Here is a 15,373-nt window from a genome sequence, read left to right as displayed (position 1 = left end):
GCAGACAGGTTAAAGGTGTTGGAGATCCAGTTCCAGACAGCATTGACCTTTGCATTGGCACTAGTAACCCTAATGACCAATAGTGGCATTGGGAGTAGAAATAGTCAGTTAAGGTCTCCTTCTCTGTCTTGTTTATCTTTGTCTCTATGACACCTCTATTGATAGAATGTACTCAGGAACTTCCTGGGAGTGACTCTTTTCTTCTTCTTCCCAGAATGCTTCTAGCTCTCTCTCTGACCATCATGCTTCTATAGGTCTCTCTCTGACCATCATGTAGCTAGCAGTTAGATATAGGTCTTTCCTATCATCATGTACTTCTAAATAGATTAGTTTAACCTTAAGTCAATCTCCATGCTTATCATTTTCAAGCTATTGCCCCTGAGACCCTATTAACTTCTGCTGTAATGGGAGTGAGTTAGCTCCTGAAATACTCTGCTATAGAAGTAATTACCCCCAAGAAAGGGTGTGTGTGCACTCTTAACATTGGCCAACAGCCGGGTTATTTAGGAAGGTTAGGTGGGCGGGAAGTGGAGGGATCAGCGAGGATCTTGCCACTTATCATTACTAGCCTAACCCAGGCTGGGCTGCCCCAGGTTGGGCTAAGCTGGTCATGAGAACAGCCTCCATGGTTAGGACAAATACTAACTTCAAACCATGGGATCAGTATGAGGTTTCCCTGCCCAAAATAAACCATGGTCCGATGACTGGCACAGATTCAGGCATACAAGCTAACAACAGTTAGGCTAAATAAACCATGGTTCTGCATGGTATCTGAACCTACATACTTAACCCTGACTTTTTCATTAACTAAGGATAGTTTATAATTTATGTAAGAAAATATTGAGCCAAATTCTCAACTTGTCTCAATATACTTTTGGGTGTATAAGCTTACTGGATTTGTTGTTGAAAATGCTCTGTGTTCATTGCACATAGGAAACTGGGCCACAGCATACTGGCAAGAGCTGCTTCTCAGTTGATGCAGCTATCTTTTTAGCTGAAGCTACCTCTTTAGACTGATGCTTCTCATAAACAAGCACATAAAGCACATACTTGCCAACATGTCCCTATTTTCTAGGGATGTGCAAATTGATTTGGGTACAAATCGATTTGTACTCGAATCTAGCTGATTCGGGTGATTTGGAGACTTCTACAAGGGCTAGAGCTTAGCTTTTTTTTTTTTTTTTTTAAAGAAAGCTGGGGATCCATTTTAGGGTTAGGATATGGCAACTTCGAATCCCCATTGTTTCCTATGGCAGAAATGTTCAAAATCAGTGAAATCTAAAAGAATTAATTAAAAATCAACCAAGTGTCCCACTGCCTTGAAATTTGGGTAGTAGGTGGCACCCATGGGGGACCTACCCACCACGCAAATTTGGTGCCCTAGGATCTTGTTAATTGGTCCAAATCAGTCCAAATCCAAATTGAATCAAAGCAAATACAAATCAAATCTGGGCTGATTCGTAGGGGGTAGATTTGGATACAAAACAAATCAGAGATGATTTGTTTGGGGCAAAAATCAAATTAAAAATAGATTTGTGCAGATCCCTATTTTCCCATTCAGGTGAACATGTCGGCAGGTATGAAAGCACGAATAAGTGGTGCATGTTACTAATTTCTCAGTGTACTTTTGACAGGTCAATTAGGCTCCCTCATGCAGACTCATGGACATTTAGGGGTGCAAGTCTGCTGTTCACATTTTACATATTTGCTTCTGAAAACACTGGTTTACTCCTTGTGTCGCTGCAGAAAATACATTTGCTGCACAGAATGTGAAGCAACACTCAGTCATGTGCGGGAAGAGCTTTTTCTCTAATAAAAAGGGGGGAAATGGATATGAGTTGCTCCCTACCTTGCCCAGTCCTGGAGTGTCTTTCACTTTGTTAACTGCCCTCAACAAACATGGTGGAGCAGGTGGAGGAGAAGTCTGTAGAATAGTGCTGAACTTGGTAGTGAAAAGATGAGATTCAGAAACAGAGGATGTAGAGGGTCTGTGCTTCTTCTTTTTGGAAGATAGGTTCAACTTCTGTGCAGCTCTGTAGAGGAAAAACATACAGAGGAAAATATAAACATTTCACTTTATGACTTTGTTAAGATGCACAATTAGTTCATCTTATTGCCAAGGAATTCCAAATATGATCAAAAACTCCCCCTCCCCACCCAAAAAACAAACTATAGTTTTAGTTTATCAGTTCTTTGGTGGGAGTTACTGATCCAGAATTCTGAATTTAAACAAGGTCCACAGTTTAGCACATACAGCATGTTGCTGCCTATCACAAAATTAATGGAATACACACACTGCCATTTATGTACAACAATTCAGTTCTATAAGTGCACTTTTGGCTCACAAAGAACTGTTTGTGATCCCTGGATCTTTAAGTGCAGAGTGATTACCTGTGGAGCATTTGGATGTAAGCAGTCAGTCATTATTATGTTAATACTCAGTATTAAATGCCCAAGAGAAATTAACAAACATACAAGGACCCTATCATTAACTATTTTAAATTTATAACACCTAATAAAAATCTAGACTACTTCCTGATATGTGATAGCCAATCAGTGTTAGGCTATTTGCAAAGCAGTTGGAGAAACATATAAACCAACAATTCAATAGGTTAAATAAATTACACTTTGATTTAAATACTGAGATTCAATTTTTGCCATGCTTCAATTTAAAAACAGACTTTTCTGCTTCCAGTTCTTAATTATTGCTGCAACCCAACATTAAAATATTTAGCCACAAGTTTAAATGCAAAGCCTGGCTTTTGAGAACAGAGTCAGCGCCAGCAAAATATGTTAAGCATTGCAGGAAGAGTTTCTGTAAAGTTTGCTGTCTTCACATATATTCTTATCTGGATATCCCAAGTAAAATCTAGGAGTGACATCTAGAGAAGCACTCATGTGTAAACTATCTTCCCTTTCTTGCCTTCCCTATAACAGCCTTCTGCATCCCCGAAAAACCATCCCTAAGAGTATTAAAATGCAGTACCATTTTTTAAAATAATCATTTTGATAATAATAATTATTATTATCATTATCATTATTAACATCAACAACATTCAAGCAGGCAGCAGATACTGTATATACTACATATATACATACAAATATTGTACATACCAAATTGGCTTGGATAACAGAACTCAGTTGGACTACATATCCTGACTAGGAAAGGTGAATTTACAATCTGCTTTCCAGCTCAATCAAGGAATTCACAAGTGCTTGGGCTAGAAGTGGGATCAGGAAAAAGCTTGCATGTCTTGGCAGCTGCCCATACCTTTTTAAAAACCAACCTGCCTCGCACTAGGGCTAGTTAATTTGGCCACAAAAACAGGGAAGTTTGGCACCTTATTTATCTGACTCGCTGTGTTCTAGCTGAATCTCTAATTCCTGACCATCTCCTTACATTGCTATGTCTTTTGTCTACTTGTTATTTCAGCTATCCATTTTGCATTCATGGCTGATTCCTAACTTAGACAAAAATTATTATTTTTGTTCAAGAAAGTGATTTGTTCTTTGTAGAACTGTAAAGATAATTACAAATCTTACATATGTGTTTTGAAACTCTTTGTGGTATATGTTAAACCCACCAGTCAATTGTTGTTCAAGAATGGCCAGTTTCCCTTAAGCCAAATTATATACCAAATACACTATCCCTTATTCACACCTACAGTTAAACTGAAGTTATTTCCATTGTAATACAACTACTAAGTTGCTTCATCCATTCGTTTCTTCTTGTTACTTCACTCAAACACTACCAGAATATGTTGTTTAGCTTTCTAAATACTGTTTTAATCCTTCTAAAGAACTTATTGAACCAAAAGGTCCATGGCTGACATTTTTCCTTAAAGGGGAAAAAAAAAACATTGTTGAAAGATAACTGGCCTTTTCAAAACCTTAGAATGATGCCATTTTGACAGTGCTAACCTTTGAGATGGCATTAAAACAGAAGAACCTGGGTTTATTTTGGCCCACAACTGGAGAATGGATGTAAGAGATATGCACTACATCTCTCTCTTTTTCCCTTTTAAAAGAAAAAAAAAAGAAAGAAAAGCATATGATAGCAAAATGATAGCTAGCCACACAACCTTCACTTAAGAGAAGGAAGACAAGAAACCTCTATTGCTGCAAAGCTGCTCCTACCCCAGTGTTGGGGTTGACAGAGTTGTGTCCAGCTTCTGTAAGAGGCGGGGCACATCTTTTGCACTGCTTCAGCAGTCACACAGCTGTTGCAGCCAATTTATTATTTATTTATTATATACTGCCTAGTATAAAAATCTTTAGGCGGTGTTCAAATGGCTGGGTCTGAGATGGCTGTCTTAAAAACTGCCCCTGCCCGATTCAGCTTCTTTGCTTTCTGTTCAGCACCCACTTGTCCACAGTCTTCATTGTGCGTTCTACTGGTCACTTCTTTGGGCGAAAGTCACTTCTTTGGGCGACAAAATGTAAGCAAGTGTAAAGTGATACACACTGGAGCAAAAAACCCCACCAACTTCAAATATATGATGATGGGATCTGAGCTGTCGGTGACTGACCAGGAGAGAGATCTTGGGGTCGTGGTGGACAGCTCATTGAAAGTTTTGTCTTAGTGAGCGGCAGCTGTGAAAAAGGCCAGTTCCATGCTAGGGATCATTAGGAAGGGGATTGAAGATAAAACATGCTAGTATTATAATGCCCTTATACAAATATAAGGTGTGGCCACATCTGGAGTACTGCGTACAGCTTTGGTCACTGTATCTTAAGAAGGATATTGTACAGGTGAAACTCGGAAAATTAGAATGTCGTGCAAAAGTCCATTAATTTCAGTAATGCAAATTAAAAGGTTAAACTGATATATGAGACAGACGCATTACATGCAAAGCGAGATAAGTCAAGCCTTAATTTGTTATAATTGTGATGATCATGGTGTACAGCTCATGAAAACCCCAAATCCACAATCCCAGAAAATTAGAATATTACATTACAAGGATTGTAGAATAGAACAATATCGGACCTCTGAAAAGTATACAGTGTACTGTGCTTGATTGGCCAGCAAACTCGCCTGACCTGACCCCATAGAGAATCTATGGGGCATTGCCAAGAGAAGGATGAGAGACATGAGACCAAACAATGCAGAAGAGCTGAAGGCCGCTAATGAAGCATCCTGGTCTTCCATAACACCTCATCAGTGCCACAGGCTGATAGCATCCATGCCACGCCGCATTGAGGCAGTAATTGCTGCAAAAGGGGCCCAAACCAAGTACTGAATACATATGCATGCTTATACTTTTCAGAGGTCCAATATTGTTCTATTCTAATTTTCCAAGTTTCACCTGTAGAACTGGAAAAGGTATAGAAGAGGGCAACCAAAATGATCAGGGGCATGGAGCACCTTCCTTATGAAGTTAGGCTACAGCATCTGGGGCTCTTTACTTTGGAAAAGAGGCGACTCAGGGGAGACATGATCAAAGTGTATACAATTATTCATGGAGTGGAGAGGGTGGACAGAGAGAATTTTTTTCTCGCTCTCTCACAACACTAGAACCAGGGGTCACAGCATGAAACTGAAGGTTGGGAAATTTAGGACTGACAAGAGGAAGTACTTTTTCACACAACACATTATTAATCTATGGAATACTTTGCCATGGGATGTGGTTATGGCGACCAGCTTGAATGGCTTTAAAAGGGGCTTAGACAGATTCATGGTGGACAGGTCTATCAATGACTACTAGTCTGGTGGCTGTGGGCCATCTCCAGTCTCAGAGACATGATGCATCTCAATATCAGTTACAGGGGAGCAACAGCAGGAGAGAGGGCATGCACATGCCTCCTGCCTGCGGGCTCCCCAGAGGCATCTGGTGGGCCACTGTGTGAAACAGGATGCTGGACTAGATCCTTGTGCCTGATCCAGCAGGGCTGTTCTTATGTTCTTAAAGTAGGAATTCTTTATCTCCAACAGTTGGATCTTGTGTGGGGACTTTTTCAACTACTTCACACTGATTCTTTGGGTCTATGCTGCATTAATGATGGTTGCATAAGTAGCATAGTTTCCAGTCATATTGGCAGGTGTGTGCAGATATGGAGGTGGTTTTAGGATATTGATGTGCAACTGGAAGCACTTTTATTGTGGAAGGGATTTTCCATGGAATACCCACACAGGATTTTGGGAGTTAAACCCCTTTGGGGATTTGGTTGCCTCGCCCACTCAGAATTGTGGGATTTGAGGGTGGACATTCAGGCAATCCACTTTTTACACAGTAGACTGTGTGACCTTTAAGAGGCTGGAGCTGTCACATTACTGCTACCAGTCTCTGAGCCTAGTTAGCTTGCCCGACTGGAGTGAGGAAGTTGCAACCTGATGAAGCTATCTCTCCACTAAGTCTTTACCTTTAATTGTCATCTATAGTGCTTTATAATTGTTTAAGAAAGCATAGACTAAGTTTCAACTGATCTTACATATCTTGTCTTTTTGGGGATCTGAACCATCAAAGCAGAAGAGGATTTATAAACACTGGTTGATGTTTCTGATATATCTCTGAAAATGTATGAAAAATTATGATTTGCTTTGTAAGTGAATCTTTCAGACTAAGCAGGTCTTCTGAAAATGTATCCAGTGTTGCATTATGTTAAGGGCAAAGACAATGGGCATTTGCTGAAAATAAGGTTTATAAAGTCTGTGCAAAAACATATGAACTGGTATGTGAAAGTCCAGTGAACAGGTCACAACAGACTAGAAATCACAAAAAAGAGGACTGAATTTTCATAAACCCAGGCCATTAAGCAATTTATGCCACTATTGTAGGTATGAGGTAAGGCAGTTCATTGGTATAATGATCTGGCTTTCCAGGAACTGAAGGAATAAAAATCAAAGAAAAGATGGCACTTCAACATTTTAATTAAAAAAGGAATGAGGCTGCATTACAAGCAGTCAAAAGTGTGGGTGGTTGCATGTATGAGCTGGGCCTTAAAATATAATTAGCAAATGATTCTTTGTAATCTGCACAATACACTGTAAAGGAGTGTTAGGAGTCTACATTTTATTGTAATGAATTCTTAGGGGTTTAAAAAAATAGATATAGCTGGATATAAAACCCTGTTTTCCCATTCAAGAATCTGAACCCCACCTAGAAATGTAGCTACTGCACCTAGCAAGGAAGACTGGCTAAGGCCCTAACCGAGAGCAAAGCAGTTCGATTTACAGAGGGAGAGGGGTGTCAAAATATTGGCTTTCTCTAGAAGCCAGTTAAAAAATAACATTTAGCAAATTGCCACCTAAAGTTCTGCCACTATCGTAGCCCAGGTCTCCTAAACTGTGTAAAGGAATGACAAATACATATGAATGATTATAATTTCACAGTGGATAAAGTTTTGGATTGAAAGGTGGATGGACTTGGTTAAGACAGCAATGACTGCACCACTGAGAGACCTTAAAGGCCAAGTTGAAGACAGAGAATCCTGGAGAGAATCTATCTATGTGGTTGCTAAGAGTTGACACCGATTTGACAGCACTTAATCAATCAATCAATCAATCAATCAAAGTTTTGGATTAGAGCCCCAAAAGTCTGGATTATGATCTTCAACTGTGAGCTCACTGGCTGGCCTAAGGAACTCCATCATATTCTACCTTGTCTGTAAGATGGTGTGCTTAAAGTTCTGTCTTGAATAAAGCCTGCATGCTCAGCTAACTGGAGTTTAGGCAGGTAGGCAAGATCCAGACTAAGTCAGTCATGATTCAGTCCTGTTAAAATGAATGGAAGTTAAATTATCACGATGAACTTGTCTTATTCATTTCAATGGTACTTACTCCTGACTAATTAGTCTGGATGTTACCCAGTGTTGCAGTTCCTCTCCTGGGTTTCAGTTCCTCTTCTCTGCCAGTTAAGGGGGTATAAAGGGAGTAGTGCAGTTTTCCAGCCCTAGAAAGAAAGGCTGGAAAAAGCTGTTACCACTTACCACATCTGATAACAAGGTTATTGCTTCAGCAAAGGAAGGCTCTCTGACACAATCAGGCAGGTCTCATGATCAATGAGACCCACCTGGGGCAGATGAGCGGGGAGAGCGGGCTAAGCCCGCTCTCCCAGCACACGAGCAGACAGTCTGCTCTGGGTGGCCGAAGCAGCCGCCAACATGACTGACGGCTCCATTATGGAGCCAGCGGGTGCTAGGGGGAGTGGGGGCTGATCGGCCCCCAGAAGCTCCAGCATGCCCTGCGCAAACGCGCAGGGCGTGCTGTCGAGACCCCCGGAGCAGGGAGGCGGCTGTTTCCCTCCCCTCCGGGGGTCTTCTCATGAGTAGCTGTGCCGCGGAGCTGCACCACGGCTACTCACAATTTTTAAAACCAGGTTTGTGGAGCGCGGTCTCCGCAAACCTGGTTTAAAGGCAGGGGTAGTTAGGTGGGTTACGCGCTTAGGAACCACCAGGCTCGCAGCCGAGCCCAGTGGTTCACACGATGGGACGAAATTGGGCTAACCTCCGCTAGCCCCATTTCATTCCATCGTGTGAATAGCCTCTATGTTTATGTATGCTTATGTAGACAGGAGATGCCTACATTTTTGCAGAGCATGTTTGAGTGTATTTGGGGTTTATCCCCACATGTATGTGTGTGGGTTCATCATTTACCATCCTGATGTACTCCTGAGGAGGCCTCTTTTACCTCTACGATTATGGATTTAGAAAATTGACTTGAAAAAACAACAACAGTGGGTAACTTAGAATAATACAATTTAAAAGTTGGAATGGACCTTGAGTTCTTGACCCCTGTTCAGAGCATCCCTGACAGATGGCCATTCAACTTCTGCTTGAAAACTGCGAGTGGAGAGAGAGCCCACCACTGCGCAAAGCAAACTATCAAGCAGCTCTTACAGTGAGGATATTTCTCCTAATGTCTGTCTAGCCTATATCCACTTCCTTGGAATTTCAACACATTGGTTCTCATCCTGGCCTTGGTGCAACAAAGCCTGTTTTAGCCCTTCAGATATTTGAGGGTGGCCATCATATCTCCCCTTAGTCTTCTCTGCTCCAGGCTAAACATACCCAGCTTATTAACTGTTCCTCTGCAGAACTTGGTTCCAGACCCTTCATCATCTTTGTTCTCTTTCTAGTTTGTCCTTTGAACTCTTTCCAGTTTATCTGTGTTCTTTAAATGTCCCCAACTGGACAAAATATTCTAAGTAAGGTTTGACTAGCACAGAAGAGGGTAGAACAATTCATTTTTGTGATCAGGACACTTTGTCTCTATTAATACAGCCCAAGATTGCAACAGCTTATTTAGCAGGTTGGTTAGGCATTCTTTTTAAAAGATGTACAGTCTATCCTTAGTAGATACAGATATCTTTAAATTGCCTCTTACAGCACACTGCTCTATTTACTAGCATAATGGCTAATGCATGGTGGTTTCCTTTTTAAAAAGGCATTCCTTAAGTAAACATAATTATAATCATGAAAAATCCACCCTGAACCAGGCAAAATTTTGACCAAGCAGAGTTGCGTAGGTCAGGTGGGTTGAGCTTGGAGCTCTAGTGCACTTCTGGGTGGAGAACCAGCTGCCCCAGAATTATTGTAAACAATTGTTTCTGTTCTTAAAATATGCCTTCATTCTTGCAGTGGAGGTTGGCAGTCACCAAATGAAAAGACAATTCCACACCACCACTAAAAAAAATCCTAAATGCAGTGCAGCAGTGCTCTAAGTGGGCAATGCACCCATGGGCTCCATCCTATCTACAGCCCTGCTCTAAAGCCATCAGCACAACGTTAATACAATTATACTCTGGATGAATGATGAGAGAAGGAAGGAAACAGAGGGTTCCAGTGTTAGTTGCACTATTAAATGTATTACCCAAAGGCACACAATTTATTTTTTTTAAAGAATCCTGATCAAAATAGGAATTTACAAAAACAAGAGTAGCTGGATTTTGTTCTGGGCAGTAGAGCTGATATAGGCAGACTAGGCAGTTGGCTAGGAGAGCAGCTCTATTCAAGGGGTGCCAACCATGTCAGAAGCAATGTGCAAGTCCTGCTGCTACTTGGAGGCCTCTGAAAAGATTCTGCACAGCATAGGTTGGGCCCTCTCCAACATGGAGTAATTAGCAAGCACAGGCAGCAGAGAGAGCCTGAATCCTGCCATGCACATAATGCAGCCTTTCAAAGCCCCTGAATGCTCCCTGCCAATGAGTTGTGTTCCTAAGCATCAGGCTATAGTCATTCTTAGGGCCAAACTAGACATAATCATGTCATTGGCCCTAGAGTGCCTGCTTTTTAAAAAGAAGTTAATGGCTTTACACTTTTGTTTTAGTTCTGAGCCTGACAGATAAGCAAGGGAGAGGCAAAACAATCCTCACTCTTCCAAAGGTGATTTGGGCAGTCAGTCACTAATGCCCCCATTCTCTATGCAGTCTAAACCATGCCCATCAAAGGGAGGGAGGTTTCCGATACCATTGGGCTGTGATGCCCCACTGATGAGATGAGTCATTAAAGAGGTAACATCTTCAACTGAAAATCATCTCAGTCTGTCTCTCAAATATACTATTTGCATTTAACAACTCCAAAACAGACTAGAGGTCTGGATATAATTTTAGTTTCTGCTTGCATCACTCCAAGTGTGTCTGTCTGTCTGTGAAGGTCCTATAAACATGTCTCCTAAAAGCCCAGTAAATACGTGATGCTTGCTCTTATTTTTAATGCATGTATTCAATTTCATAGCAACAATAAAGTTATCCAAGCTGTGCTTTTCGAAGCTATTTCCATTTTACGTCTTGGGTGGTTTAACTCATTCAGCCTTTGGCCTCCCAAAGTACCTGCTAACCAAACTCTGCTGGAGGTATGCTATAATCATTCAGCAATTTATTGCTATGCTATGTGATATAATTACTATATGCAGTGAGGGCCAAATCCATAATCCTAAAACAGACACTGACCCCCCCACCCCCCAAAAAAATCTTGAGCTCCATTTGTCAAGCAGGTAATTGTACCAAAATAAATGCTTTTAGTTATCTGAGATGTCACTTGCTGTGAATCTATTGACTTGCAGCACTGTCAACATGCACCATTCTGACGCAAGGCTGTAGGCTGTGCAAATTTTCTGAGGACTCCTGAACACTGAAGAACATCATTCCTTCTTCATTTTTGAATGTAAGAAATTGCAACAGTAACAATGGGGGGAGAATTTGAAAATGCCACTCAGGCAACACCACAAATGGTTAAATTGTAACTAAAGTTAACTAAAGATAAAATTAAATTTTATTTTTAACTAACTAAATAAATCTTTTTAACCAAAAGATAAAATCAAGGAAAAAACACTTCAAGAGGGGACAATGGAACAAAAATAATGAAAAGGTGAGAGATTTGAAAGGAAGGAAAAATTGAGGTGCAATATTATCAGTAAAAAGATGAAAGGTAAGGGAAAGAAGGGGCTCCCATTTGGTGCACCAGTTCAGGCAGTAAACTGCCTGGGTCGACACTGTAAGCCTCTTCCACCCCACCCCCAATGCCTGATACATGCATTTGGCATCTTTAGCTTTTAATCATTAGTGTTAAGAAACTTTTGCAATAGCAAAGAAAGAGTTGAGATGCTCATGGTCCAGGTTCCACACTCTGTAAAACCGCATGTGTGCTCTTGTGCAGCTCCTGCTCATTTCAACAGCAGAAGTACAAAGGAATCAGGTTCAATGTGCTGAGTAGTTGGCACACACTTGACTTGGTCCTTAGGCTATGCCATAACATAGTTTCTTAGCAACTTATTTTCACACATTCAAAATTGGAAAATACTGGATGTAGGAAGAAGGAACAGGATCATGCCCACTGTCCCTGCTCTTATCTCCATGTGTTCCATCTCTGTGTGTGAACGAAGCCTATGCACGTTTATATGCTCTCTCCACTTGAGTAGACTCCCTGCAAAAAGGAGGTTCCCTAACTGCAAGGAGAAATTCTGTGCTATTCAATGCTATGCCAGCAAAATAAATATTGATAATTATGATGGGTAGAGTTTGGAAAGAGGATGATACAATGCATGGACCTCAGGACTTTAGTTTCTCTCTGTGTACTCTGAACACATAGATACATTACATCCTCCATGAGAGTTTGTAAAGATGGAACATTAAATACCAGAGGTAGAGAGCATTGTTTGCTCTCACTTTGCCCTCATCTCCAAGTGCATAGTGACAGCCAGTCACTTATATGGTAGAAAGTTACCAGCTGGAACTGCCCTTCATGACTCCACCCATTGAGGATGAACCTACCCCATTTTGCATAGTACCTTCAGGATTCTATTTCTTGGTCACTCAAGAATTGACAGGGTACAGGTCAAATTTGAATTTGATGGTACATATGAGATTCTTACAAAATGCTGGCAGCCTTATCCTCATGATATCCCACTAGGACAAGGCTCATCTGCTCATTAAATGGTTTTGAGATCAAATAGGCCTTAGACTTATATAATATTCTATTTGAATCAAGCATAACCCATTATATTTCAACAAAATAAAATCAGATGGCTAATATTAATTCAGCATGGGATGCAACAATAGACTTTTGCAAGTAACTCATCAAATCAAATTAAATATAGATATTTACCAATTACTGATTGCTTAGCAAAATACTCCCTTATCACCAGAAAAACATCTCAGCAAATGAAGTTATACTTCAAAGTGCTGAGTGTTTTCCATTTCCTCTGGAATTAAAGGATGCTTAGAGTAGCAGTCGTTAAGAGAAAAGATCCACAGTTAGGTTATATAAAAATGATATTGAACAGTAAAAGTTAAAAATTATGCGTATTATTTTTTACATGGTTTGAGGATATGGACACTGTATTCCAGAGGCAGCATTCCCTTTCCATGTAACAGAAAATGAATGTCCTATACTATATATATTTAAACTGTTACTGTTCAAAGCAGTGAAATTTTGCAAAATTAATCTACTAGGAACGTTAGCTAAAAAGAAATAAGAAGGTTAGATTAAATGAGGGTTATTTTTATGATTCACTCTTCTGAATACCAAATATGATATGCAAATTATTATTGTAAATATTTATAACATGGAGTTTGGCAATCCTCAAATCAGTTTAATTATTGATCAGTCTGGGTGTTGTCCACATTTATGATCATTAGTCTCAGTGGTCATAAGAATATAAGAACAGCCCTGCTGGATCAGGCCCAAGGCCCATCTAGTCTAGCATCCTGTTTCATACAGTGGCCTACCAGGTGTCGCTGGAAGCCACAGGCAGGAGTTGAGGGCATGCCCTCTCTCCTGCTGTTACCCCCTGCAACTAGTACTCAGAAGCATCCTGCCTTTGAGGATGGAGGTGGCCTATAGACCTCCAACTAGCAGCCGATAATAAACTTCTCCATGAAGTTCACCAAGCCCCTCTTAAAATTATCCAGGTTGTTGGCAGTCACCACATCTTGTGGCAGAGAATTCCACAAGTTGATTATGCATTGTGTGAAAAAGTACTTCCGTTGGTTGGTCCTAAATTTCCTGGGAATCAATTTCATGGGATGACCCCTGGTTCTAGTGTTATGTGAGAGGGAGAAGAATTTCTCTCTATTCACTTTCTCCACACCATGCATGATTTTATAGAGCTCTATCATGTCTCCCCATAGTTGTCTTTTTCCTAAACTAAATAGCCCCAGGTGTTGTAGCCTTGACTCATAAGAAAGGTGCTCAAGGCCCCTGATCATCTTGGTTGCTCTCTTATGCACCTTTTCCAGTTCTACAATGTCCTTTGTTAGATGTGGTGACCAGAATTGTACACCAGGTGTGGCCGCACCATAGATTTGTATAAGGGCATTATAAGATTAGCCGTTTTATTTTCAGTCCCCTTCCTAATGATCCCTAGCATGGAACTGGCCTTTTTCACAGCTGCCGCACATTGAGTCAACACTTTCAAAGAGCTGTCCACCACGACCCCAAGATCCCTCTCCTGGTCAGTCACTGACAGCTCAGATCCCATCAGCATATACTTGAAGTTGGGGTTTTTCATCTCAATGTGCATCACTTGACACTTGCCAACATTGAACTGCATTTGCCACTTTGTCACCCACTCCCCCAGTTTGGAGAGAACCTTTTGGAGCTCCTCACAATCTGTTTTAGACTTCACTACCCAAAAGAGTTTGGTATCATCTGCAAATCTGGCCACCTCGCTGCTTACGCTCATTTATGAATAAATTAAAAAGCACCAGTCCCAGTACAGATCCCTGGGGGACCCCACTTCTTACTTCCCTCCATTGTGAAAACTCTCCATTTATCCCTACCCTCTGTTTCCTGTCTTTCAACCAGTTAGCAATCCACACATGTACTTGTCCCCTTATCCCATGACTGCTAAGTTTTCTCAGGAGTCTTTGATGAGGAACTTTGTCAAAAGCTTTTTGGAAGTTCAGGTATACTATGTCAACTGGATCACTTGTTGACACTCTCAAAGAACTCCAAAAGGTTTGTGAGGCAAGATTGACCTATGCAGAAGCCATGCTGGTTCTCTCCCAGCAGGGCCTGTTCTTCGATGTGCTTTAAAATTTTATCCTTGAGGATGCTTTCCATCAATTTGCATGGAATGGTTGTTAAGCTAATGGATGTTAAGCTAACCAGTGTGTAATTTCCCAGATCACCCCTGGAACCATTTTTTAAAACAGGTGTTACATTTGCTACTTTCCAGTCCTCCAGTACAGAGCCTGATTGTAGGGATAAGTTATATATTTTAGTAAGGAGGTCAGCAATTTCACATTTGAGTTCTTTGAGGACTCTTGGATGGATGCCATCTGGTCCTGGCAATTTGCTATTTTTTAGTTTTTCCAGACAGTTTAGAACATAATCTCATCACTTCTATCTGACTCAGTTCTTTAGCCTCCATCCCCAAAAAGCCTGGTTCAGGAATAGGTATGCTCAGTATCTTCTGCCATGAAGACAGACACAAAGAACTCATTTAGCTTCTCTGCAACCTCCATACCCTCCTTAATAATCCCTTTTACTCCCTCATTTAATGGTCCAACCGCCTCTCTGGTAGGTTTCCTGCTTCTGATGTTTTTAAAGAAGTTTTTGTTATTGCCCTTGAAACATTTAGCTAAATGGTCCTCAAACTCTCTTTTCGCTTCCCTTATTTCTTTACCTTGCATTTCTTTTGCCAGGGTTTGTGTTCCTTTCTGTTCTCTTCATTTGGACAGGATTTCAAGTTTCAAAAGGAAGTCTTTTTCCTTTTATGGCTTCCTTGACAGTACCTGTTAGCCATGCTGGCATCCTCCTGGACTTAGTGGTACCTTTCCTCCTTTGGGGTATACAATCTAACTGGGCTTCTACTATTGTGGTTTTGAGTAAACTCCATGCATTCTGGAGCGAAGTGACTCTCCTGATTTTCCCTTTCAGCTTTCTTTTCACCATACTCCTCATTTTGGAGAAGTTTCCTCTTCTGAAATTCAAA

The 15,373-nt window shown here is 40.9% G+C and overlaps 1 protein-coding gene across 4 annotated transcripts in view; it reads right to left on the bottom strand.

Annotated features, from left to right (window-relative positions):
* The window catches only part of KIF26B (kinesin family member 26B), a 495,657-nt gene that overhangs the window by 173,648 nt on the left and 306,636 nt on the right, over window positions 1-15,373 (bottom strand). For all 4 annotated transcript variants that reach the window (XM_053302151.1, XM_053302160.1, XM_053302178.1 and 1 more), the window contains one exon: window positions 1,850-2,033. In XM_053302151.1, the coding sequence (XP_053158126.1) occupies window positions 1,850-2,033 (184 nt within the window). The remainder of the gene's footprint in view (window positions 1-1,849; window positions 2,034-15,373) is intronic.

This window comes from Hemicordylus capensis, chromosome 1, assembly GCF_027244095.1.
Source record: "Hemicordylus capensis ecotype Gifberg chromosome 1, rHemCap1.1.pri, whole genome shotgun sequence".
Lineage (NCBI taxonomy): Eukaryota > Metazoa > Chordata > Lepidosauria > Squamata > Cordylidae > Hemicordylus > Hemicordylus capensis.
The sequence above is the reverse complement of the archived record's forward strand: the minus strand, read 5'-3'. Positions and strand labels throughout refer to the sequence as shown.